This window comes from Crocodylus siamensis, chromosome 15 (assembly GCF_052110815.1).
Source record: "Crocodylus siamensis isolate JL-2025a chromosome 15, ASM5211081v1, whole genome shotgun sequence".
In the NCBI taxonomy this organism is placed as follows: domain Eukaryota; kingdom Metazoa; phylum Chordata; order Crocodylia; family Crocodylidae; genus Crocodylus; species Crocodylus siamensis.
The window spans coordinates 18,297,230-18,323,077 of NC_143409.1; the positions used below are offsets into that span (position 1 = coordinate 18,297,230).

At 44.6% G+C, this 25,848-nt stretch overlaps 1 protein-coding gene, 1 long non-coding RNA gene and 1 other non-coding gene across 4 annotated transcripts in view; 1 reads left to right on the forward strand and 2 right to left on the reverse strand.

The window, feature by feature from the left end:
• The window catches only part of FSD2 (fibronectin type III and SPRY domain containing 2), a 35,162-nt gene extending 15,754 nt beyond the window's left edge, over nucleotides 1-19,408 (forward strand). For both annotated transcript variants that reach the window (XM_090028627.1, XM_090028626.1), the window contains exons 9-13: nucleotides 1,033-1,186; nucleotides 2,345-2,478; nucleotides 4,899-5,031; nucleotides 11,254-11,430; nucleotides 15,729-19,408. In XM_090028627.1, coding sequence (XP_089884753.1) covers nucleotides 1,033-1,186; nucleotides 2,345-2,478; nucleotides 4,899-5,031; nucleotides 11,254-11,430; nucleotides 15,729-15,981 — 851 coding nt within the window. In that variant the 3' untranslated portion in view covers nucleotides 15,982-19,408. The remainder of the gene's footprint in view (nucleotides 1-1,032; nucleotides 1,187-2,344; nucleotides 2,479-4,898; nucleotides 5,032-11,253; nucleotides 11,431-15,728) is intronic.
• LOC149852175 (uncharacterized) lies at nucleotides 17,442-23,450 on the reverse strand. Its single transcript, XR_016439285.1, has 3 exons — nucleotides 22,887-23,450; nucleotides 21,690-21,803; nucleotides 17,442-20,531 (listed from the first exon to the last, which is right to left on the reverse strand). It is a non-coding gene; the product is annotated as an uncharacterized LOC149852175 (long non-coding RNA).
• Nucleotides 20,773-20,903, reverse strand: LOC149852176 (small Cajal body-specific RNA 15). The gene has a single exon (XR_016439489.1).
• Nucleotides 23,451-25,848: the final 2,398 nt, after the last annotated feature.

The window sequence follows — 25,848 nt, forward strand, 5'->3', positions numbered from 1 at the left end:
ATACAAGCAAGTGATTTTTATGGGGAACATGAATGATGCTTTAAGGACTTTTTCTTGGACCTGTCTCTGCTCTGATGGTGTTTTTCTCTGAAAAAGATAAAATACAATTCAGTGGCAGAGATGGGAACAGACCCCGAGTCTTGTTCTTGTATCTAACGACAAACCTAAGTTGCTCTGTCTTCAGAGCTTTCTGAAGTTTTACCATTTCTATGTCAGACATGCTTTGTGATGACAATTCAGCACAGTAGAGTTTGATTAGAAATGAGATGGAGCCACATAAGATTCAGATCCAGATCTACATCCCTGCATTTTAATGTGTTCAGATCAAGGGCCATGGGTTAGCCCATCACTGTGAAAAGGCAGTCTTAACTATTAGCTTCAGATATCCTAGCTTCATTTAAGTTCAGCAATGTTTGAGTTTAATTTTTAAAGAAGGAAACGCTATGGTGAAGAATGTGGCAGAATAGGGAAACCTGTCAGACCACTGGCACTGATTCATGGTCCTGTGGAACTCCCTATACATTGAAATGCATCAGAATCCAGTACGGTCCTTAGTTTTCTTTTGTAAAACGCTGGTCTCCAACTCTTCAAGAGTCATTGAAAGTGAGATCTTCAGGCACTCGCATCAGATGGTCTCCACGAGCCTGATGGTTGACGGATGATGCCTTCTTGTTTTTAAATTAAGAATCCATTCAGTAAAGATAAATTACCATGACAAGGACAAAACAACATGAAAAATGAACAGGATTGTTGGACTAGCATCCACCCACATTTCTTTCTGATCAATTGTTTTGTGGTTGCTCTCATAACTTAAACAGCTCAAATAATAAGCTACCTAAATAGTACCTGCATCTATCTACCCAACAGTTTATAGTACATCAGGAAAGCCATAAAGGGGTTTCTTTTACCGTTTATTATAAAGAAAACAACTGTGTTGTAAAAAAGATTTTTTTTAACTACCAGGAGTGTTATCTACAAAGCACATTTAGCCCATAACAAAATTGCTTAGAATCTACTTTGCTTACATTTTAGCACCTTCACCACCTATCATTAAAAGTCAAGAGAACCGAAGCTGTGAAAATGCAGCTCTGATATGTTGGGAATCAGGAAACATTAATCCTGTTGAGTCCTACACGGTCGAATTGTCCAAAGTAACAAATGGAGAGAATGGAGATGTTATTACAGAGTGAGTCAATAAACTGTCACATAGTATATAGATATGAAGCTCTTCTGTGTTGGCTGGCACGAGGTATGTTTCGAAGTACCAAGACTGTTAGGCCAAAGAGATGAGACTAGAATTCCTGAATGTGAGGGTATGATGTTCAGTGTACCTGAAGAAATTGATTGAGCAACCTCTGACAAGCAGATATTTTATAGGCCTGTACTTTGGCTCTACTATGAATATGAAGTTGAAAATACCACTAGAAAGGTAATGGATTGCTCTGTCTAATCCAGGCAAAATTAAACAGTAATCGAAATCTAATCACAGCTCCCATGTTACAGACATTAAGCATCTCCCGGACACTTGTCTAGGCTTGTTAATAAATGTGTGTGAGATTTATAGGTCCTTAATTTATCTTTTTGAAGATCCATCCATCAGATTCTAAAACCAAGGGGGGGGAGCTCTGTTGCCAAAAGTCCATCTGAAACAAAGCATTTTGTTTTAGAAAAAGCAGAAAATATAGAAGGTTTAAAACTAATTCAGATCAGCTAATGCAGTTGTTAAGTGGCACCTCAAACTGTGAATGTTTTACAACAAGTACTTTATTTCTATTAATTTTGTCTGTTTGTGGGCTGTTAATGAACAGATTGTGACTGTTCTCCTTTTTTGTTGGTGGAAATGATCTGATGAAGATTTTCACGTATTACAGCCATGCGAATAGCTTTAAATTGAAAATCCCCAATTTAAGCAGTTTTCCTCTCATGACTGATCAGATGAGATGTGGTTTTATTTTTGTTCCCTGATTAGTTAACGGCAACTCTTATCAGGATTTTGCTGAAAAGGCTCACAGAAAGTAAACTTTAATTTACTTCCCAGATGCTGAATTATAATTACTTTTGGTGAGCTTTATTGTTAGCAGACTCAGTTGCATGAACAGTTATAGAAAGTGAACATACAAGGCTCTGGGACACAGGTGAAGCACATTAATTTAAAGACAGTATAATTCACAGAAGTTTCCCTTCAGCTTCATTCTAGTAATAACAAACCTGAAAAGGGCAAAAGCAAGGAAATACTTGGAGGTATGAGTAGTTCAATCCAATTCTCTATGTGTTCTTTGGGAAAATAACTTCAAAGGATTTGCTTTTATTCTGTAGCTCATAATTCGTCCTCTGTTTTCTACAGATCGATTGTGGGAATTCCTAACTGTGAAGCTGTAATTCAGCTGCAGCCAAGACATAGCTATCTTATCTCTGTCAGAGCTGTCAACATGGGTGGTTCCAGTGAAAGGAGTGAGCCTGTTTCCGTCCACACCACAGGTACTGTGGAAGAGGTAGTTCATCAGCACTTCTGATAAGAGTTATGTTATGCAAATCCACCTCACAGATATTTTGAGCATCTGCAAACTGGCCCTGTGGATGGATATTTGTCTCATTCCCCCTTCAGTCCAGTTTAGAGCATCTTCTAATGTGCGGTGAAAGACAACTGTGCTGGGAGGTTAATTCTCCAGGGTAGTGATGGTGGACAGTGGTGGCCCTGGTAGTGATGATACCCCAATCCATACCAGGCTTGAGACTGAGTAATTGCCAAGTGCTCGCCACCAAAAAAATAATCTCACATACATTTATTAACAAGCTTAGATACCTGTTCAGGGAGATTTTCACTAGGGAGTGACATTCTTGCCCCCTCCAAATTGCCTGATCAGAACTAATTTGTAAGGGATAGTATGTGGATACTTGCTTTTACCTCATTGCGGTTCCAGCCTTTCACTGTAATGATTCTGTAAAAGCACCAGAAATCTTGAAACACTCCAGTTTCCAACAAACTCACTTTACTTCATTCCTGCAATTCTCTTCTGAGCTTTCAGCAACAATTATACAGGTTAAATTGAGCTTTCTGCCACGCTTTCATTCCCTGGGCAACTTTCATAGAGTAACTATTTACCAAAATTCTGACAAAAATTCAGTAACAAAGTGTTTGTCTGCTTTGTATTGCATTTGTAATTCCCAGGGAAGCTCCTAGGTCATTCTTCAATCAATGGGTAGAAGCGATTCGCCAGCACATCCAAGCCTACACACTTGCAATCATGTTTTCAGCAACTGTGTGATATTTCAATGTGCTTTAATCAAACCGAGTTTTTTAAATTACAAACAGCCTCCTAACTACTTTGCCCACTACAAAGTTTTCACTTTCAGAAATGCATGCCAATAATTGCCACATTATTGTTTGTGTTGTATTCATACTGTTGTAACTGCATTTTGATTATGCTGATTTCTCTTGGGATTGGTATGGAGAGATTTCTTTCCCCCCGAATCTGCACTGTGCAAACAGCTGATGTAGATTGCTATTATTACAAACTGTAAATGTGCAGCCAAGGTGTGAGGAGTGTCACCAGGAATGAAAATAGCCGTTATCACCTGCAAGTGCTTTTGCTGGGAATGATACATATGAATTTCAGCTAAAACACCTGTGGCTTAGACATGAGAAAGCGTAAATCCAGTGCTTTCCCTGTCTTTGTATCTCCTCTTTGCCAAAAGGCCACTAAGGACTTGTCTAGCTTACAGCCGCCTGCCTAGATACCTCAGTGGCCACTATCGCAACAATAGCGGGAGTTCAACAGCAATTCACAATGCTCATCCTATACTCCCTGGAGTATTCTGGTATGCCCCCCTAGTGCTGGGAGTTGCTATGGCTACCTATTCCTTCTTTGCAAGTGCCAGGGAGTCTTCCTAGGTAACAGTGGTGTTATACCCACTTCTCACCAGTGAGCTGGGCCCCATATTGTTCTCCAACTCTGCTTATTACAACAGCATGGGCATGAAATGCAGGAGATACTCCTTTTGCTTCTGTGGGATTTGACAGATTGGTTCTTTCAGATTTGTTCACTTCTGCTTTTGTGCCATCTGCCTGCAGTGACCGCAGCCCAGCAGGTCTCATGCGCTGCCTCTGGTGAGGGCCTAGCACAAAAAGTGCTTGACCCTGCGTTGCATTCCTGAGCCCTGCTCCAGCCCTTTGTGCTGCTAGAGCCATCCTCAGTGGTGATCTTCTAGGACTGCACTGAAGGATACCTGGGCTGCATTCAGATGACTGTGGCCATGTAGTATGTGGCATCACAGGCACGTTTGTGGCACCATATACTGCACATTCAGCTCTTTGCCATGCTGCAAGGTAGCAGTGTGGGGCAGGGTGTTGACTCCAGGAGATCCCAGGGCCAAAAAAACCTGTGCAAAAAAAAAAAAGTGGGGCGATACATGCAAAGGCAGCATATGCCTCACAAAACTGGAGCCTGGCTGGCCACCAGGATCACCACAGCTGCAGCCCTAAGAGGACCCCAAGTCAGCAGCAGAATCGAGTTCCTTGTGAATAGGTTAAATGTCTGGCCCAATTCAGAATTTAAGTAAACAGGTTTTTTAGTTTATGGTAGCAAAGGACCAAACCTGACCCTCTCATTCCAACCCAATGCAGTCAGTTTGTTCCTTGATTAAGTACAAGGCTAGATGAGATGTATTTTCTGGCTTCAGTTAAGGCTTTGGATAAGCAGGTTTGCTTATGAGATCTGGGCCCCAAATGGAGGAAATCTCGTTAAATCAGCCTCAGGGCCCTTTCCAGTCTGCTGGCTAGCCCTAATCTGGATTGAGACACCACTCTCTAGACTGAAGCTAGGTTACAGGTCTATAACTGATTGTGGGTTTAAGGTGCTGAGACTGAAATCAATCACAAAATTTTCGTTTTTTTACAGGCACTTATTTCTATCTTAATGAGGACAGTGCCCATCCTTTGCTGTCTGTTCTAGAAGATGGATTTACAATTGCTTGCAGTGAAATAGAAAACCCAGAATGTGATTTGGCATCCCGTGATAACAGTTTTACAAGGTATATGCAGGACCTTAGAATTCACAGTTGATGTATGTTTTTCACGGCTGCTAATTTTTGTCATAAGGATTTAAATCCTCTTGACGAGGTGTACTGATTCACTGGCCTGTTTCATGTTCAAGCTGGGCACAGATTAATTTCTACCATGCCAAATGAAAGCCTTATGGCTATGTGTTCCCTTTTTGTGCTGTGTACGTAATGTGTTTTTTCAAAGGGGTAAGGAGGCCATATTCTTGGGTTACACATCTTAAAAGTAGACAGTGGGAGCATCTACACGAGACACTACATCACTCTAGCGGTGAGCTTCAGCAACATAGCATCGGTGGGCATGAACCGTGATGCCGACAGTAGCTCATTGCTACTGTGTAGTAGGGTTGGAAATGACCTGTGTGCCACTGGGACTGCATAGTAATAGCTCTGCTAAAGCAAGCACTAAATGACTGCGCAGTTGTCAGGCACATGTGTAGACACAGCCAGAATTTACTCTGAAAAACCCTTGTAAAGCATTTCAAGTTGGGCCCCCAAAATCATGAGTTATTTTTGAAAATGGGAGGCCATTATATTGCTGTGAGTCTTCGTGGGAGTCTGCTAACAAACCTCCACTTAGAATGTCATCGAGGCCTGCAGTGTGATTCACTGCTCTCACATCATTTGAAATTTCTGAAAAGATTTCTCCCTGGAGGCTGAAATGTCCTGCTTGGTCTCAGCACATGAACAATTGTTTTAAAAATTGATTTTAGCTCTTCAGTCTGGTTTAGGGGAGATAAAAAGCTATTTTTGTCTTCACAAAGCACATCTGAGGGTACCTGGGGAAAAGACAAACTGACCCACAGCTTTTAACATAAGAATTCAATTTGTGACACGGGCCCTTTGCCGAGTAGAATGTTCAATGGTCTCCGGCCCCTGGGGCTGCCCAGCCTTGTCCAGCACTGCCCCAGCCATCCAGGAGGGCCTGTTCTGCTGCTTGCTCTTCTTGGTTTAGCATTATTAGAACTTCGGTGATGGGCTCGTCTCGTGTTATGTAATTTCTATCTTCCTCCTGGCTGCGTGACACTCATGCCCACAGACTTATGTTTGCCTTTGAAACTCATTTCCTTTTTAGTTCTTGATAGAGCCCAAAGCCCCAAGACAAGTGTCACAAAAACCGGATCAAAACCATGTGCTCTTAATCCAACAGTAGTGGGATTTTTTAAATTAGCATAATTACTAGATTTTTTTTTTTTAATTATAGTGATCCAACATTTGCACACTTGAGAGGCTTCAAGAGTTTCCTCCTTCCTCCTCTCTCTCTCCCCTTCCTTACTTCTAAATGCTGCCAAGGTTGCCATGGCAATGGTACCTCACACGTCACGGAGCACAGGCCTGCGCCTTTCATTCCTTTTTCATGCTATTCATGGATGATGATTTTGGGGGCTGCTTTTATACGTCTCTAATGAATGGAAACCACCTACCTGGCTCGTTATGAAACAATCCTTTCCTATGGCTAAACTTTTTGAGCCCTTAAGTGGTTGAGGAGTCTGCGTTCACTTCTCAGAAGTGACTTTGGCGGTAAGGGACAGATTTCTAAAGGCTCTTAGTTGCCTAAATATACAGCTAGGTGTTGTGGGAATGTTAGAGTGCCTTGGGGCCCAAATCCCACTGTTTCCTGTGGCTTTAGGCACAAAATATCTCTAAAAATCTGGCCCATAAGAATCTAAACCTCCCTGAAAGTTGCTGCAATTCAGAAGCCTAACAGCCAAACTTTCTAGCGCATGGATGCCTAAAGATGTAGATGGGGGTTTAAAAAAGGCTGAATTGGGTTTGGGACCTTGAGCTAGAGCCCCCCACCCCAAAAGTGGGCATCAAAACATTGAGTATCTGCTGCTGAATCTTTATGAGACCTTGCTGTCCTGAGGGGCACCCCAGTTCCTGAGAGGAGACGGCCCCGAGAGTGGCAGCATGCTGAGCAATACACAGCAAGAACAGGAAGGGGCAGTGCCACTCCATTACCTTTTCAACCACACTGCTGAGTGGTTAGAGCACTCTGATGATGGTGACTTTGATTCAAGTCTCTTCTGTACTAAAAAGATCTAAATTCCCCGCTCCTAGAATAGTGCCCTAACCACCAGGCTTGCAGATATTCTAGGGATGGGTGCTTTCTACCCCATCCTGTTGAAAGTGTTCCGCTTTGCATGAATAATTCAATATTAATTGATTCAGACAGGGAGAGGTGGCATTAACACAACTCTGTAGACTACAAAGTAGGGCCTGAGGCTGGAGATGGGAAGACCTGGGTTCTTTGTACCAGAGAATGCTAGACCATCACTTTTCTTCTGGCTCAGATCTGTTCGGAGCCTGGTCTGTTGAGATCATCTATCTGAGATGGTCCCACAGGCCAGATAAGCCAAGGAGCAGCTTGTTGGTGATTCCTGATGGAGCTAGGGGCTCGGGGGTGGGTGAGTTCATGATCTACTCAGCACTGTCAAGATTGAGGCACTTCATGTGCAGAAGCAGAACTGTAAGCATGTTATAAACATTCATACTAAAAACTTTAAGAACCCAATAGGCTTTAGACATGTCCAGCATTAGGTGGTGGCTGAGCCCAAGTTTTGTGACACTAAATTTGGGATTTTTTTAGGCACCTGGAAAGGCAGTTAGGCCAGCCTCTCTGTGGATTTAGCTCTTAAATACTACTGTATGTCAGTGGTGGCTGTCTCAGATCGTCCTTTGCTGGGGAGCACTGTGGCCTTGTCTGGTCTCTGAGAATATCCCCTGAAAGCAGCCCGTGGCTTGTAGAGCAGGGGGAGAGCCCAGACTGCTTCCCACTCTGTAATCCTGGCCTTCTGGTTTCCTGCCTTCCCTCATTCTCCGTGGCCCTGACTCCTGGAGCTAGTATCCACCAGTTCTGCTCCTGAGAACAACTGCGCCTTCTGCTGAGGAGATGCAGTACACCCCAAAGTTTCAAGCAGCAAAGCACAGTCTCTCAGTAAAGGCATTTATGGGGCAAAGGCCCACTAGTCAGAGGGTCTCTGCTTACCCATGTTTCCCCCACACCACTCCACCGTCACCACAAAGACTACAGCAGTTTCATTGTCCCAATCTAACCCAGACAGCCCAGAGCACCCTCCAAGATTGCTCTGATCTTCTCCTTTCAGTCTCTCCAGCTCACAGAGTTCTTCTCCTGGTCTCTGACTCCAGCTCCTCTCTTCAGAGTCCTTCCACCAGGAGCTGCCACCCTGCTTGGTCATATGCCTCTCTCCATTGTTATGTTCATGTCATGCAGCTGTCCCCCAGCCTCCTGGGTGCAGCCATATCATCTTTGGTGAAATGTCAACAAAGCTATTCCAGGCCCTGTGGGTATTAGAGAACCATCTTGTCTTGTCCTGTACTTAGGCAACCCTGGCTCTTAGCAGGGACTCTATAATCCCTCCTTTCCTTGTGTTCTGGCATTATAGGTAAACTAACTTGTGTTCACTATTATAACAAAGTGAACACAATTAGTAGCCCAAATTAGGCCCTTTGCTATTTAATGCCGTCCCCACCTCAGTCATGATTGCGTGTTTGGAACAGCTAATATTTAGTTCATGTTATTACTGCCCATTTCTTGTCTCTCCCAAGTAAAGAACACATAAGCACTCTGGACCACTGCATGGATTAATGCACTGAATAGAAAAAGAATGAACCTTAGATCTTCTCTGCAAAACATGAGGCCCTTTTGCCAATAAGATGAGTGTGTAACTAGAGGGCAAAATGGAAAAGAGCCAGGAGCTAGAAGATTCTCTTCATTAAAGACATCCTGATGATTCTAAATGGGATTTCATCTCCCATCCTAGAGGCTCTTTTATGTTGCACATAAACAGCCAGAGCTGGCACTGAAATAATCCTCAACTCTGAGGCTAAGCTTTTGATGCTGTTGCGAACTCCCTGACCCTTCCTTTTTTACCAGGATATTGGCAAAAAAAGCCCCTGACTAATACTCGTACATGGGCTACAAGAAAATTACACAGCAAACACTTTTTTTCTGAAGTTTATGTAATCTTAGAGAGTAATCCATTTCTGAGCCATGGCAGCCCTTCAAAATCTGACTCAGGCTTGCCTTGGTGGCTTTGAAATTCTTATTACTATGGTAATACTTTATTCATAGATGCTCACACATCCGTTTGGCATGGTTGCTTTTCAGGCTGCTAGCTTGTTTTGTTTTGTTGGGGAATTCTTAACTGAGTCCAGGTTTCAGCAGTCATTTACTCTCCTCTCAGCCATTAACACTGGCCCCTAATGAACTACAGGATTACTGTAAGGGTTTGCTACTTAGGTGGTAGAGGGGCTCACAGTCTTCTTTTGCTGCTTATGTAGCTCATCATGCCCCCAGCTCCCAGCATCCTAGGATTTTAATCATCCGTCAGTATCACCTGGAGGCTGAGGTGGAGTTTTTTTGACAGCTAAGCCCTTTGCTTTCCAAATTTATTTCCATCAGAGGAATACAGTCTGCAAATCCACATTTAAACCTTATTTGTATGATTTAATACCAGCTTTCCTTCATGACATTGGCATGAAGGCTGCTGCACCATGGGTATGTGTCTTCTAAAAGGATGCCCGACTGTGGCTAGCTTACTCTGTAGGACTGACTGTCCTTGCTAAAGTGTTGTTGGTAAGTTTGAAAAGTTGCATATACTGTACACTGCTAAAGGCATCAAACAAATGAAATTAGTCTCTGGCTAACAGCCCTATGGACAAGTGAGATGGAAAGTGTTTCATAAAGTTCTGACAACCAGACACAGCAGGTGCTGTGGTAGGTGCTGCCAGCCATTTTTATATTGAGTCTCAGCTTGTCTTTAGTAGCACCATCAGTTCCATTATGTCTAATATGTGAAGCAAGGTGCTACTGAGTGTATGAACCTACATGTGTAATTAATGAGCACGAATAACCTCTGCAGCAGAGTGGTACTTGTATTTACTTTGCTCCAGAGTTAATTAGTTTCATGCATCTTAAGAGGGGCACGTGTGTAGATGTTGGGACGTTTACTGTGCAGTTAAATAGTCAACTGCACAGTAAAAAAATCTTGTCAAGACGCACCCAGTGTGAGGAAGACGCTAGTCCAGACATAACCATAACAATGACAACTTCATTTCCCATAGAAAAGCTGCTGTTGAATTGCTTGCACAGAGCTGGGAGCAGGTTTTGGTTCATTATTACTTGTCTTAAACCTTAATTTTGCATCCAGGCTATGTGCATCCTGGCTAGTCCCTCAAGCACTGTGACTGCTCAGCAACGCCCAACAGGGAGGACAGAAGCAGTCACCAGGTTCTTTGTCCTGTTAAAGAGATCTGCGATGTTGGGGTCTCCATATGGGTGGTTGAAGAGGAAAAGAAGAATGAAGCTCTGGGTTGTAAGAGAAGAAATAGATAAAGGGCTTGCCCATGCTGTAGTTACCTTGCTATGATGGGAGTGTGCGTACTGGCAGAGCCAGAGTATACCACTTCGACCCAGTTAAGCCAGCAGTATGGCGAGATTCTGCTAGTAGCAGTGAGCAGACCATGGTGATATTCATCTATTTTTGTCTCTTTTAACACAAGACCACTATGGTAATTATTTAAAACTCAGACATTTGCTAGCAGGCCTGCTGTTGCAGTCAATGGAAGGTTTGCTGGGATCAAGGCCATACTCTGGCACATTTGTTTGGCTCAGTGTGGCATACTACAATGATCACAGCAGCTGCACCTGACTATTGAAGGTAAACAGCCCTAGGTTTGGATAGTACAGGGATGGGAGACTACTGTGGCATTCCAAGATGCTGCAGATATAAGCCCAGGAGTCACAACTGAATATGAACTAAATGAGCCCTTGTGTACTACAAGATAGCATTCAGCCCCAGTCTCATGGGTGAACTGACAGGTGAGGGAGGGAGGAAGGTGATATGTGCTCTGTGTTTTGCCTGAACCGGAGGCACAGCAACTAGCAACAGTAAAACTAGCTATAAAAAGCACACCTCAAAAACCCATGCAATATATATTTAAAAATCCATTGGATGTCATAAAATAAGTCAATGATTACTTTGTCCTTTCTCTGGGCCAGCTGCTCAGCTGAGCTGCATGAGTTTATAGCAGCTGCAAGAGCTAGGTCGTGTTGCTGAGGAAGCAGTCCGCCTCACTCTTCTCTGTAAATATTTCATGTTTGTGCACAAAAGTTGCATCCTTTAAATGCATATTAAAACAAACAAGACATGCCTCTCATCTTTTCCACAGATGCATTGCTATCCTGGGAAGCATGATACCATTCCAAGGAAAGCATTACTGGGAAGTGGAAGTTGAAGAAGATACGGAATACAGGGTTGGTGTGGCTTATGAAAACACACACCGGCATGGGTACCTGGGGGCAAACAACTCATCCTGGTGCCTGAGGCATATTGTCACGCCATCAAGGTAACGGTTCTACATTTCTGTTCTTTTGGTAACAACAGCAAATGTAGCTCCTCTTTATGTATGGTGGCTGGAACCTTAGCTGCTGGGGCTGATTAAGTGAAGACTAAGTCAGTCATTAAAATATGTGGCTGTAAATTTCCATCTTCAGTTTTAGGAATTGGCAAGGCCAGAATAGAGAGGCACAAGATTTAAAAAGGGACTTGGATAAGGTGGCATTGAGCATTCCCCTGCTTAAAAGTTAGATTACCTGTTCTAGGGCTGGAAGTCACGAATTCAGCTTAGCAAGTCCTGTAATTTAAATGGGAAGAATTAGGCACTGGGGTTCCATAACAGACAGCACGCTAAGCAAGAGGCTGACTAAGTCAAGCAATAGGAAACACTACCCAGGGGAGGGAAGGGGAAGGGTATCTTCTTGGAAGCAGGAGCCTATGTGACACTGGGATTCATACTCTGAACCCCTCGTCCTAAGTAACACCCAACTGGAAGGGCCTCAGGCTGTGGACATGTGTCTATCTGTAGCACAAAGTGCTACAGTGGTGACAGCAGCACCCCCTAGAAGAGCTGCTGTGCCCCTGGAGCAGCAGCAGCAGCTCTCTGACAGCACTATAGAGGGAGGGAGTGAATAAAGAGATGCACTCCTCCCCACCCCGTACCATTACATGCAACTGTCCACATATTACATGTAACATTATAAAACCATAGCACTACAGAGAAATTTCTGTTGGCCATATTTGTGGTGGAGTCCACCAGCTTTTATAACCTCACAGACATCCTGACCACATAACATGCTTGCATTCAGTAATGCTCTAAGGGCATCTATAGCGCTACAAAAGTGTGCCCCAACCCCCAAGTGTTAAAGCCTGTTTTACCCACTAGATGGCGCATGTAGCAGCTGCTAAGATCATGCTGTAGATGATCATGTGCAGGGAGGCACCCTGTTGTGCCTATGAAGACAGGTAGTTCTCCTAGCTTTTTTTGTCCTGGCAGCTAGCCATCCACGTAGGCAACACCGCTGGCACAGCCTAACAGTTAGCCAGCTTGTCCAGGACATGACACCCAGATTCTAAGCTTCACTTGAACCTATACAATTTGTGGGTTGGCTACATGCCCTAAACCCTAAGTCATGGCTGAGAGAACTTTCGAGAGAACTTTCAAGAGAACTTTCCATCCCTTCATCCTCTTCTTGAAGCTGGCCTATAGAGCACCCATGGGCCCAAAAGGAGAGTAAGCATTGTAGAAGCCTCACTGTCTCCTACATTGTAGGCATTGTAGGAGCCCAGGGAGACTCCTGCTCCAAACAAGTGGGCTTGAGTGCTGGCTCGTGTTCCTAAGACTGGTTATGGATTTTTCACTCAAAGAAAGATTCTGCAATACCAATAGGTGTTAATAACAACCAGCTACATGCATAAGGACACATACATCCCTGGGGCAAAGTCCCAGAACTAGTAAGAACTAGTCAGAAGACGGCAGCTCTCACATGTCAGTGCCGCAAGGATCTGAACCAGCATCACCTGCCTCTTTGTAAAGCACTCTGCTCACTTGAGTACAGGCTGGGCATCATGCACAGCTGTTACTATCTGTCCTCTTGAAACCTGCATGCTAAGCAGCCAACAGAGGCAGGTATGGAGGACCAGGAGGAAAAAAACAAAGCAGAAGGTATGTGTGGTTCAGTGACAAGGCTGCTGCCCTGTCAAGTTGAGGCTGTGGGTTCCAAGCTAGGCCCAGTGCACTGGCAGTATCTGTACTCTGATTTAGCTAATAAGTATTAAATGCAAGATGCAGCAGGTCAGTTTCAGGAAGAGGGCAAAGTTCTAACCCTTAGCCTGGTGGTGAGCAGGGAGCAGACACTGGAGCTTCAAACCTGCTTTGGAGAAGATGGGCCTTAAATCCTATGCACTCAGTTCCCTTAGTGCATGGACTAAGGAATGGGAGGGCTCTGCCATGTTGTTAGTGTGCTTGCAGAAGTGCATCTCTGCTTTGCCACAAAGCAAAAGAAAATGCCAAACTGTTACATAAGCATCCAGTCTTGGACCAGTTCTCAGACAGCCTCTATGCTTTCCATTTCTACATTGAACCAGACCTCTAATTGGACCATGCCTAGGCTAAGCCGGTCTCCCCAGCCCCACAGGAAAAAGTGTCCACATCCAGCACATCTTCTCAGGGCAGCATAGAGGGAAGAGTGCCTGCAGCTGGCATCTGTTGCTATAGTGACACATGGAGAACAGAAGGTGCCCCTCCAATCCCCTGCCCCACCTCTTCCCACAGCCAAATGCTGCCAAAGCCTCACCTCTGCAGGCCAGATCCAAAGGTTCCAGCCTGCAGGCCATAGGCTGCCAACCCCTACTCTAGAGGTATTTCATAAGGATTATTAGGGAAAAGAAAACCTGACTAGGGCAAACCCCTTCTGCATCAAGGTGAGACATTTCCCTGTGAAAAGCTGCCAACCCTTTGAACTGGTGCAGGCAAGGATGGTTGAGGAAGAAGCTGGACCCTGTGAGATGCTGTATCAGCTATTCATTAGTGCTGGAAGAAATGAGGGCTGCAGACTCCACCTCCCTTCACTGTTAAGCCACCTGTATTTTTGACTGTCACACTTTGCACGTAGGAAGGGTATTGCGTGTCTGAGCATTTGTTGCATTATTCAAATGGTGCCTTAATGGAGAATAAAAGGTCTGGCTGCATTAGACACCGTGTGTTCCATTAAATGTTCCAATCACAGTGACAATTGCAGTGATTTTTACTTGTGCCCTAGGAGCCACGACGTAAAAAGCTCATCTTCTCGGAAATGAGGGACATGAACATGCAGTGGCTGAAGCTCAGAGGAACTTCTTAGTAGTGTCACTCCACTTAAGGTGGGAGTTCCTCTGGGATGAGCAGCCAGAGATGCTATCTAAAACAGTGGTTCGCAACTGTTTTTGTACCAGGACCCATTTGTAAACATTGATGGCCAGTCTTGACCCAGTGTCCCTCATTCCTGATCTGCTGCCTCCTGCGCCCCCAAGGCCTCAGCCCTACCCCAGTGTGTAGAGCAAGGGGTGGGTGTATGGAGCTCTGGGTTTGGACTACCCATCAATATTTACAAATGGGTCCTGGCTTCCCACATTTTTCTCCTTTAAAGGACAATTCATTTTTAAAGTTTGATCGTGATCCTTTTATATATTCTTGCAACCCACTTTTGGGTCGTTACCTATAGATTGAGAAATGCCGATAGGAAAAGTGGCTTTGTAAGCAGGTGCAGATATTATTCTGGCTGACATCCAGCCAGCCATTTAGATGGCTTTGGATAGAATACATTTTGCATCTGCTAACACATATGTGAAGTGAATGTTGGCTTCCCAAAGCACAAGGAGCATGGTTCAGCTTACAGCCGACTGGTAGAAGGGGTACATGTCCCCCATGAGTCTGGCCCCTAACTTAGCACCGCTCAGGATGGCAAACCACAGCCCCACAGAGCCAAGCGGAGAGGCCACAGCCCCTTCTGCAGGGCCCATGGCAGACATGGTTGAAGCGTGGGCCCACCCCCCCACCAGGGGATGGGGGTAGTTTTACCTGTGCTCTGGCTGGTGGTCCACAGTTTGCTGGGCCAGCTGCTTCCAGTCTGCAGTTTCTGATCTGCAATTGTGCCCCACCCCAGACTCAGAAAGCACTAGTTACCCCTGGTTCAGCTTCATGGACCTTCTCTAAAGTAACCACAGTGCTTGGACTCTGTGAGTAACTGGGGAAAAGGGCTTGCCCAGGACAAGCAGAAAAGCAGAGTAGGTATTCTTCTTGCCTTTCTCCTCCCAGAGCCTCCAATCATCCAATTGCAGATCTGAGGAGAAAATGCTGCTCTCTGTCAAGTTGTAACTCCCTTTGAATCTCCCTATGCATTTGAAGGGGAAGGCAGAGAGTCCAGCACAGCTCGTATATGGAGTAGGAAGTGGACTCAGGAATTGTGAAGGTGGCTGTTGGACTTCCAGCCCTCAGTGCTTTGAGGTCAAACCTCTGTGTATTCTGCATAGATGAGAGAAACACAAGAGGCCAATTTCTTCCTCTGACTTTTTCCAGATGGGGAGACGTTGGTCCTTTGTAAATGATGGTGAATACAACTGCAGCCAAAACATCCTGTTATAATCTGTTCCAAAACAGACCCAGACTGTGGGAAGAATAAGGCTGCACATCCAGTCTTAGACTGGTGAGGTGGTCCATTTGCTATGGGAGGATGGGCGTGGCCTGCATATACTCAGAGGAACACAGCTTCCTTCTCAAACATGCTGAGTGTCAAGACTTGTTCTTCCCCTTCCTGTTTCCACTTGCAGGCACAAATATGAATTTCTGCATAGTGGGACAACACCAGACATTAGGATTACAGTTCCTCCAAAAAGGATTGGTATCCTGCTGGACTATGACAACTGCAAACTGTCGTTTTTTAACCTGGATATTGCACAGCATTTCTATACATTCAACAGTCACTTTCAGCACTATGTCCACCCCTGCTTTGCTTTAGAAAGGCCTGGCTTCATGAGGATCCATAATGGCATTGCAGCACCCACATTTATTGCACTTTCGTGATCTATGCTCAACAGTTGCTACTCAAATTATGTCACATCTGTGCTTAATGCAAATTGACAACAGCCTTACTTTACAATCACTTCCCCCCTCTCAAGCACACACTCTTTATGCCTCAGTAAATGATGAAAGGCTCACCTACTGCATGTTCGTGGGACACATTCCTGTGGGAAAACAGTGAGTTGTATGAACTAAAGACTTGAAGGACTGAGCCCTCAGACTCGTATCATTTCTTCTTCATTCAGTGTGCTTTTAAGCTCTGAAAGGTTGGTGAGTTTTTTATCTTAACACTTTTACAGCATTATTATAAGCTTATGAACTTTCACAGAAATGGAGGAAATACTCCAGGGATACAGACTATAAGCAACGAAGCTGTGTCATTTTTAGGATATAGATTTTGAATCCTCTGCAAGCTAACAGTAGAAACAAGTTGGTCAATAAGGAATTAGTTACAGTATCAGCCCTGATGAGGAGGCTGGGGTAGTGTGGGGCTGAAGTTGCATGGTTGACAGCTCAAAGGTCACAAGTTCGAGGCCATAGCAGAAGTGCTTATGCTGCGGCCTGTCAGATTCCAATGAATCTGCGAATGCCATTAACACCTTGTCAGAAGGATGGGAGAAAGGACAGGGAAGGTCAGCCCTGATCTTAGTGGAAAGCTATACAGATTACAAGAGGCATCCTAACATTTGGTTGCACTGTTGGCAGCAGACAGAGACCTACCTTCCCTTTTCAAAGGGTGGATCCTGTCAGCTGAGATTTGATGCAAATCAGTATTGTTAAAGCTTGTCCAGTCCTCACTTTAGGCCTAAGGAATTCCAGTATCTTTAGCCAAAATTTTTTTTAAGTCAGCAAATTTTATTCTTGTTTGTTTGAGATTGAGCTAAGAAAGATGATAAGAGCAGCAAAAGGCTTAATCACTACGCAACAGTTAAAGCCAAAATTCACTCATAACCCAACCCTCCCCCTAAAAATGAACATCAAATGTTTTTACAGTTGCATTAATGCCATGAAACAAGACGATCAAATGTCTCATGCGTATGTGAATCATCTACTTGACTCATACCACTCTAAACAAGACCTTTTGAAATACTCCAGCATGTATTTTACACATTAAAGATATTTTTACAAAATCCCTGTGATTTTCATTCCATTTTTTAGCATAAATGCACACCTTCGACCTGTGCATCAGAGGTATCTTTTTACCTTAGTCAGCCTCACTTACACCCTTACGTAACAGCTGCACTGCAACTCACAAACCCTTTCTTAAATGCCTCACAATTGCCCAATTACTATATTTCAGATGCAATGCGTTTGTTTGGACTTAGTGTATGGATTGTAATTATCTGTAGCGTAAAATGTACATGTTATATACCAACAGTCAGTCCTGAAGCTGTTCAAGCTACAGCCACCCTCATTCAAATATATCAAAACAATTTGAATTACAACAAAATAACTGGCTGCGATGTATTATCACAGATTTATTCACCATGTTTGTTTCTTAAAAAATTGTTGTTACAGCTTTCCATACCCTGGGATGCTCCAGGGAAGGCCAAAATCTACAACACGCACATTCAAAAGAATAAAACAAAGACCTTGTAAAACAAGTTAAGAGAAACAATTAAAGTGGGAGATGACATCTAGTTAAGACACTGATGGCTGCTGTCTTCTCTTAGAGGATGTCAGGTTAGGTTTGTAAGCACCCTATCAAGAGGGGCTTAGCATCAAAATAAAGTATCACCCTTTAAAGTCTCTCCTAATAGCTACATATATCTATATACATCTATCTATCTATCTATCTCACCCTTTAAAGTTTACCTTAGTAGCAAAACATAGGGATTTTAGTCAGACTAGAGGATTACAGTGGTCTGTCTGTTTGTCTCTTTCTCTCTCTATAGCCTCTAGTCTGACCAAAATCCCTATGTTTTGCTACTAAGATAAACTTCAAAGGGTGACATTTCTGATTGACCAAAAGCCAGAATTTGGTAAGGCATCAAGAGCTAGATCCTCAACTGGTATAAACCATCATAGTTCTACTGCAGTCAGCAGCACAATGACAGGTTACACCAACTTCGATTTGGACTAAGAACCTCAAGTGATAACTCCCCCACACCTTTGGGTAAGCTGTTCCAATGGTTAATTATCCTCACTTCATAAAATGTGCCTTATTTCCAGTTTCAGCTTCCACCCACTGGATACTCTTATGCCTTTACCTGTTGGGAGTTTTTTACTATCAATTTTTTTCACATATAGAAAAAACATCTGAAAGAAGTAAAGCAAAACAGAAAAGAGGCACAAAGGTGACTGAATAACTTAGCAAGTAAGCAGCACTCCCAAAGTAGAGATAGTGGATATACAAACTGATTTCCACATGCTAACAGCTTTACATCCTAATGAGGTGCTAATCCATGTTTTTATCCTTTCATTTGTGCATTCATCTAAGGTGCTACCAGATTCAACTGGCAAGCTGTCCTCAGGGGCCACAAGACTTTGCTCCCACACAAGGGTGTTGTGAGGGCAAATACATTACGCAATTGTAAGCTGCTGAGACAAGATGGTAGTGGTGATCTATACTAGTGCCATATAGCTAGGTCATTGTGTTGCTTACTTTATAAATCTGTAGCACACAGCATGTGCGCCAATTTAATATTGAACTGGATGCTGAGCACAACAGAATTTAGTGTGCATTACCAAAGACAGGAAGTGACTGACAAAGTGAACTGCAAAAATATCTAAAAACAGATATGCCAATAATTAACTACCTGGTTATAAACAATATAGGAAATTAGTTTGCTGTGTTTTGCTTAATAAAAGCTTCACTTGTCAGCTGTAACCCAAGGGGCTCCCATGGGAAACCAAAGTTTGTCACTTACTTAAATATTTATGCAGCTAGGAAATAGGCATAAACAACCTGAATTTTTGAAATCCAGTTGTCACTCTGAGTTACCTGCAAATATATGACTTAGCACCATTTCCATTACAAAGTTTACTGACTGGATTTGGTTATGCACCCAATCCTTGTAAGGTTATTTCAATACAGAGTTTTGCAGACATGCTTCGCACAGAAGAGAAAGCTCAGTGCATCTGTACTGAAAATAATGAGGGCCTAACCCCATACTAAACTGAAACCTGCATTTGAAAATGATGCATAAGTTTCCTCCTTAAGTTGGAGCATATTGCCATTTGTTAAACAGGGAAGCCCCATAGCAGACTAACAGCATTTCCATCCAGGTTCATCTGAGAAAAGAATGTTCCTGCTAATGTATTTTCCTTAATTATGGATGTCACTGGATAATCAGTACTTCAGGGGTAGACGAACCTATGAATAAAACAAAATCAATTCTCCTCTCTGGATTGGCCAAAGAAAATGTGGCTCAGTGCTAAAAGTAGATCATGTAGGGGGCCACTGGCACATCTAAAACAGTCTACATGTCTCTAAAAACAGCCTACCTCCAACTGTTACAATAAGCTCCATGTTATTTTTTTCCAATCTGTTGCTGTTTTATTTACTTTGTCAGTTTATTAACTGCGTCTGACAGCACCATGCTGAGTTCAGCCTCACACTAGTGCAGCACTGAAAAACAGAAGCTTGTGGAAGAAGAAAATGATGGTAAACCACAATCCTGTATAATAGGGCTGAGAGACAAGCACAGCACCTGAAAGTACTTCTAGTCTTTCATTTATTTGATTGCAAGTATCCACTGTCCCTTTAAATTACTGAGAGCAGGCTGGATTAACTCTCCCATAAAACTCAATACATGCTTTGTTGTGCTTGTGTCCATTTCTGTGATGACCCTAGAGCTAAATCTGTTTTAGGATTTTGCAAAAGAAATCAAATTGATAGTTTCACTTTCTAGCTCACTCCTCAGTATTCTTTCCAAGGCTGCTTTTGCTTATTCATCCAGCATGACAAGGTCATGAATAACACAACTGTCTCAGATAGTAATGGCGGTGGTCTCTATTCAGTCCATTCCCCCACCCCCTGCTGGTTCTGTCTCTTTTTATGGTTCCCTGTCATTTCAGTATCCGAGCAGCTTACTCATATTAATACATTTACACTCACAACATCTGCCAAGGCAAGGAGGCACAACTTGCATTTTGTAGATGAGAAAACCAAGATACTCAAGGATCCTAGGCCACGTGGTAATAGAAATAATGAATAATACTCTATTGCCAAGGCCACACAGCGAGCCCATGGGAGAGCAAGGAATTTTAGACTCTGGCGTTTTTGTCACTTGGGCTGCCAAGTATTTAATGAACTTTTCTGACTGCTACCATTTCATCTGTGCACTCTTAATTTATATATACCAGTACACAGTGTCACCACTTGAGGGCATCAAATGAAGCTGTTTTAAGACTGCATTTTTTGTGATATAGTGAGCAGCAGCATGAAAGCACCAGCCGGAGAGCTGACAGGTTCACGAGATAATTGCAGAACACAGCTTCTCAGTTAGCACAATTTCAGCTTGCAAACTGGTTACCGTGATCTTTCATATAGCCAGCCTCTCTCACAAGTCCAGCCCAATTAGGAGCCTGGGACGAAGGGATCCAGGATGCTACAAACAAACATAAGCAGATTAGACAAGATGCAAAAATTTAACAGTAAGAATTTAACAACATGCAGCTTGATGTGCCTAAAACGACATTACCACCAGGAAGCAGCGTGGAAAGGTACAAAGGAGTTTGAAAATTTCAGACAGGTAATTACTAGCGACAGCAGCTCTGTCTATAAAACTTAATCATCAACTTGGTCACATCCCTTTAACTGCTGTAAGAATCTGCAACAAACTAAAAAATTACTGTTGGTAGGTGAAGTAGGTCCTGACTCCATCTCACAGACAGGCCCTGTTCTTCCACCGTTTAATCTAGGAGGATAGTATCAGTAAAGCCAACTGGACTTGACTGGCTCTACTTTCTTAGTCCTCCAAATGAAGATCACACAAACACCCTCTGGAGTTTGTCACAGTCCCCATGCCCAAGAACTGAATACAGCTTTCCTGCAGAGTCCAGTGCTTACTCACAAGACCCACCCTCTGCCCTAGAAAGTAGCTGCTTCACCCTAATTTCCTCCTATACAAGAGTTAACGAGTTCATAACTCATAAGTATGTTTATATCTCACTATTTTAGACAACTGGCTGATAATGGTTCCATAACTAATAGTGAAGAAATCACCTCTTATTTAAAACAGATGTAAGCCAGAGTCTGGAACCTACTGAGAGCGTGCCACACAAATTAAACTGGACTGGTTTCCAGATCTTCCAAGAAGCTCTTTCAACATAGAAAATTTTGCTAACTTCTCTCATTGTTGCACTAGAGCCAGTGTAGCTCCACTGTTGTTAAAAACAGCCAGTGTTGGCGTATACAGGGCTTAGATGTTTCCACCTTTACATTCACTAGACCCATTCTCACAACATTTTAAGCTGAAAACACCAGCAGCCAGTTTTTACAAATGAAATCCTTGTCGCTACCCTAAAATAGTGCCGAAATGGGATTAGGAGGCAACCTAACAGCTGAAAAGGTTGCAGTGATGGAAAATGAAGGCCCAGGTTAGCCTGACACCAAGCCCGTCTGAACCTCCCCCTGAACACAGCTTGATCTTTGCTTCTCTGAACCAACACCCTCCCAACAGGAAAACCTGATGGATAACGCAAAAAATAACTGCCTGCCTTTCTAATTTGAGAAAATGCTGAAGTCAGAGAAACTTCTATGTTACCTGACAAGGGCCCTAGAGCAGCCATTGATGGAAGTGATGTAAAGGCGCTGAAAAGACAGAAGGGTCTCCAGTGTACGACCAAAGCACACTAGCAGATATCACCAACTGATGCATCTAGAATAAACAAACACAAGACGACAGGCAGTTATAAATTAAATATAAATACCTACTCCAAGTCAAAGCCAAGAAGCTGTGCATAATAATCACATACAGCCCTCTTATCACACAAGAGGGTGCTATAGACTGAGCAGCAGTCACCATCTCCCTTCAGGATGGCTAAATGCAGTTCTATTTCTGTTAACAAGCCAAGCTATTCAGCAAACTTCATTTGACCTGCAAAATATGTCTCTTTTTAAACTCTTTTTCTGTTTGGCTGGACCTATGGGTAGAGATTTGCATAAGAATTCTGTAAAACCAGAGTTGTTTCTACAACTCGCAAAGGGATTAGTTTCCCTGGGAGATGGAGATTGCAGGATACGCTCTAAAGCAGGGGTGGGCAATTATTTCAGGCGGAGGGCTGCTTACTGAGTTTTGGCAAGCCATCAAGGGCTACATGACAGGCAGCCAGGGGCAGATAAATATTAATTTTCTAAATTTTTTAGGGGCCCTGAGGGCTGGATGGAATGGCCTGGCAGGCCGCATCTGGCCTGCGGGCTGCATTTTGCCCACCCCTGCTCTAAAGAGCCAGATTCACCGCTCTGCTGAAATAACAGATGGAGACAGTGTGCACCGCTCCGAATGACACCCACGGGGGCTGGTTCGTCCCTCAGTTGTTCCCCTCTGCACTGGTCTCTCTGAGATCTTGCAAAATGCAATATTGCTACAGTGCAAATCCTCTGCACACCTCCTTTCCTTCCAGCCTGGCCTTAACCCACAACCACTTGGGCATGTCCTCTGTGCCCAGGGGGGCGGGGGGCCACACAAGGCACTTCTAAGTGTCCCTGCACACAGGGCCTTTCAGGGAGGGCCCTGACGGTGGCCCAGAGCTTTTTGCCTGTTGTGCTTCTACAGAAGAGAAGTTTCTGTCATAAAAGAAACTAACACAAGGCTTTTTCCACCCCCTCTGTGGACCAAGACCTTGTAGCGGTAGAGAGGCTTGCATGTCCCCCCAATCCTCAGAGCTACATTGCCTGGAGTCGCAGGCTCCTGGCAGGGTCACCCATGGCAAACAGGTCAGAGGGGAGGTACTAGACAAACCACGGTCCAACTCCAAGTCCTCCACAGTGGACCAGGTGGAAGAAGACTTCAGGATCTCCACGACTGTAAAGATGGAGGAGACGGAAGTGTCCCATCCTCTAGGGTTTTCCCGATGCCGTTGGGCCCAGAGGCCGCCTTGTCAAGAGGAGGCGATTGCGCCGTCCCCCACGCAACCAGGTTTCTACCGCGGGAGACACCACGCTGTCCTCTACCCGCCGCCGGGGCTCGTTTTCTTTCAGGCCAGCTTCACTAAAGCCGGGGCTTTTCATACTGACTTTAAAAAAAAGACAGAGAAAAGATAAGAAAAACGCCTGTCTGGGCTGCCTGGGTGAGGGCAGTCATGACTGGGGGCGCCGTCGGGCCCTGTCCTTTCCGCACGGCACCGAAGCACCGCCCCGACCTGCTCCCTCCAGGGGCCCGCCCGCCGCTCCGGGCTCGGCCTTCCCGGCGGCCGCCGGCTCTCAGGCCCCGCGAGGCCGAGGCCGAGGCCGAGGCCGGGGCCCAGGCGGTGCGGGCCCCGGACAATGGCGGCACAGGCGAGGCGGGGCCTGACGGCGCTTCCTCAGCCCAGACGAGCCGCGGGCCCCGGAGGGCGGGACCCAGCGCGCCGCCCCCCGCGTCTCGGCGCCGGCCCCGTAGCCCTGTCGGGCCTTGGGGTGGCCGGGCTGGTTAGCGCTAGGCCTGGAGCCGCCGGGAGCCCTCGGCTTTGTGGCTTTTCCCAGCCCCATTGCTAGGGCTTGCAGGGCCGCGTGTGCCGGAGCTGTCGGTACACGGGTACTGGAGAAGCGCGGGCCGCGAGCCAAACGACCAGCAGAACGAGCCACCTCTGCCCCCCCCTTTTCCAGTGCGGGTTGCGGGTCCCTTGTCAGAGATCAGACTCAGGCAGGGCCTGTGAAACCCACCGGGTAGCGACAGCCGCCCGCTGTCGGCTGTCTCCTTCGGTTTGGCAAAGAGAGAAGCCCTCCAAGGCAGACGTGGCCCCTAAGGCTGAGCACAGAGACCCTGAGTAAGCTGCATGGGTGAAACGGCTGTCCCTAATAATCAGCAGCCCAGTCGAGTAAGCCCCAATGAGCTGCTTAAATGTTTAAGTAGAGTCTGGCTTGGATTCATTGCTTTTCTGTTCCTGTGTAGGGACTGCAAGGTAATGGCTCTAAGCCCCCTTACAAATTCCCGTACGCTGGAGTGGCCGTTTACACCTGGACTCTCTTACACATGAAATGAACCTGCAAAACAAATCTCTAAAGAGCCACTGATGCAGCAAATACAGTAGACTCTGCTTCCTACCCCATGTACTATGCCAGAGGTGGCCGACATGCGGCAGGGTGCCACAAGTGGCACAGGCAACCTGTGTGTGTGACACAGGAGACTGGGTAAGGGACAGGCAGCAGCATGTAAGGCAAAAAGCAGAGCAGCAAATCAGGTAGGGATTAGAGGGAAGGAAGCCGAGCAGCAGATCGGGCGGAGGAAGGGGATTGGAGTGGCACTTGGAGAGGGTGAGGGGCTAATTTGTTTCTCACCTGCCAAAAAGTTTGGCTTTTACTGTACTAGACTATCAAAGAGTAATATCTAAGCAAAATCTCTTCCAAACCTGCACGACATGTTCTATTATTAACTCGCACCAAGTGAAGAGGGGAGGTAAAGGGCTTTGATTGCTCTGATGTAAAAGAAAAGGAAGTCACAGTATCGACCTGTGATGACGCTGCTTGCAGATGAAAATATGTGTGTCATTTTGCCTGCAGAGCCTCAATGAAATTTCAGTGGCTTGGTTTTAGGGAAGCTCCCATCTGATTTATGAGCTACAAGTTTTCCACTCTGATCCTACAGAGCATGAACTTTGTTCTTCAACAACATCCCCTCACTAGTATGCACTAAAAGGTCACATCTCTCCCATTCCCATACATGGAAGTGCGTGGCCTTCTATGATGAGTTAATGCCAATTCCACTAAGCCCCTATTTTCTGCGCATGCTCAGAGATCACTCATGTTGACACATGGGAAAGGGATCTTAGAAGCAGCAGTATAACAGCCTCAGTCATAACCCATCAGTTTGAAAAAAAAACATACATTTCCGGCTCATGTCTACCAGGATTCAATAGCAGCCATTTCTAGACTTAGCATCATAAAGCTCACAACCTGCTCTTTTACTTTGCATCCATCTATCCGTTAACCTTAGGTTTGTGATATGCCTTTGAGAAAAGTAAAGGTGTCTGGAAGTCCTAAAACGATGCTGAGGCAGAAACAGATGCACATGCTCAACATGATCTGCTTCATCTAGCAATAACTCAAGACTTCTTTTTTACTCTTACAAAAAAGGCACAAAACTTACGAAGTACAGCAATTGCTGAGTTGTATCCTGTTAGCTGCCTTATGGGTATGTACAGAAGCGCTCCATGCACTTTTACAGCACTGCAATTTAGAACACTTTTCATAGCATTATAAAGTTAAAGCACTCTTAAATATGACAGAGGTGTAGTGTTGCGGGGATGAGGCAGCTGACCTCTGAGCTTCACTGTACTTTCCAGGTTAGGTGGCAAGGGGTGCTTTGTAGCCTCCTGGGCCTTCTCCACTGGTCAGAAATTTGACCAACCTACAGAAGTTATTTAAATGCCGTAAATTGTGAAAGTGCCATAAAATACAATGCTTCAAATTTAATACCTCATTTAACAAGGGTTAATTTAAAGCACTGTATCCATTTTTAAGTGCTGTAAAGCTGTGCACATCTGTTAAGTCACAGCACAGCTATAAAGCACTTTAAATGGCAAAAAAAGCTACTTCTGTACACACCCTTATTTATGATACTAGTGTCTTTTATGTAAAAATGGGCTACTGGGATTTAAATCTCCCCAGGACCTTGACATTACTATAGTCTAGTCTGGTTGAGACTGTTTGGATCCTTTAGTAGCTAAAATAATGGCTACATTTTTTTGGTAGAAGGTTCTAAAGTAAAAACAGTGCAGAGACTA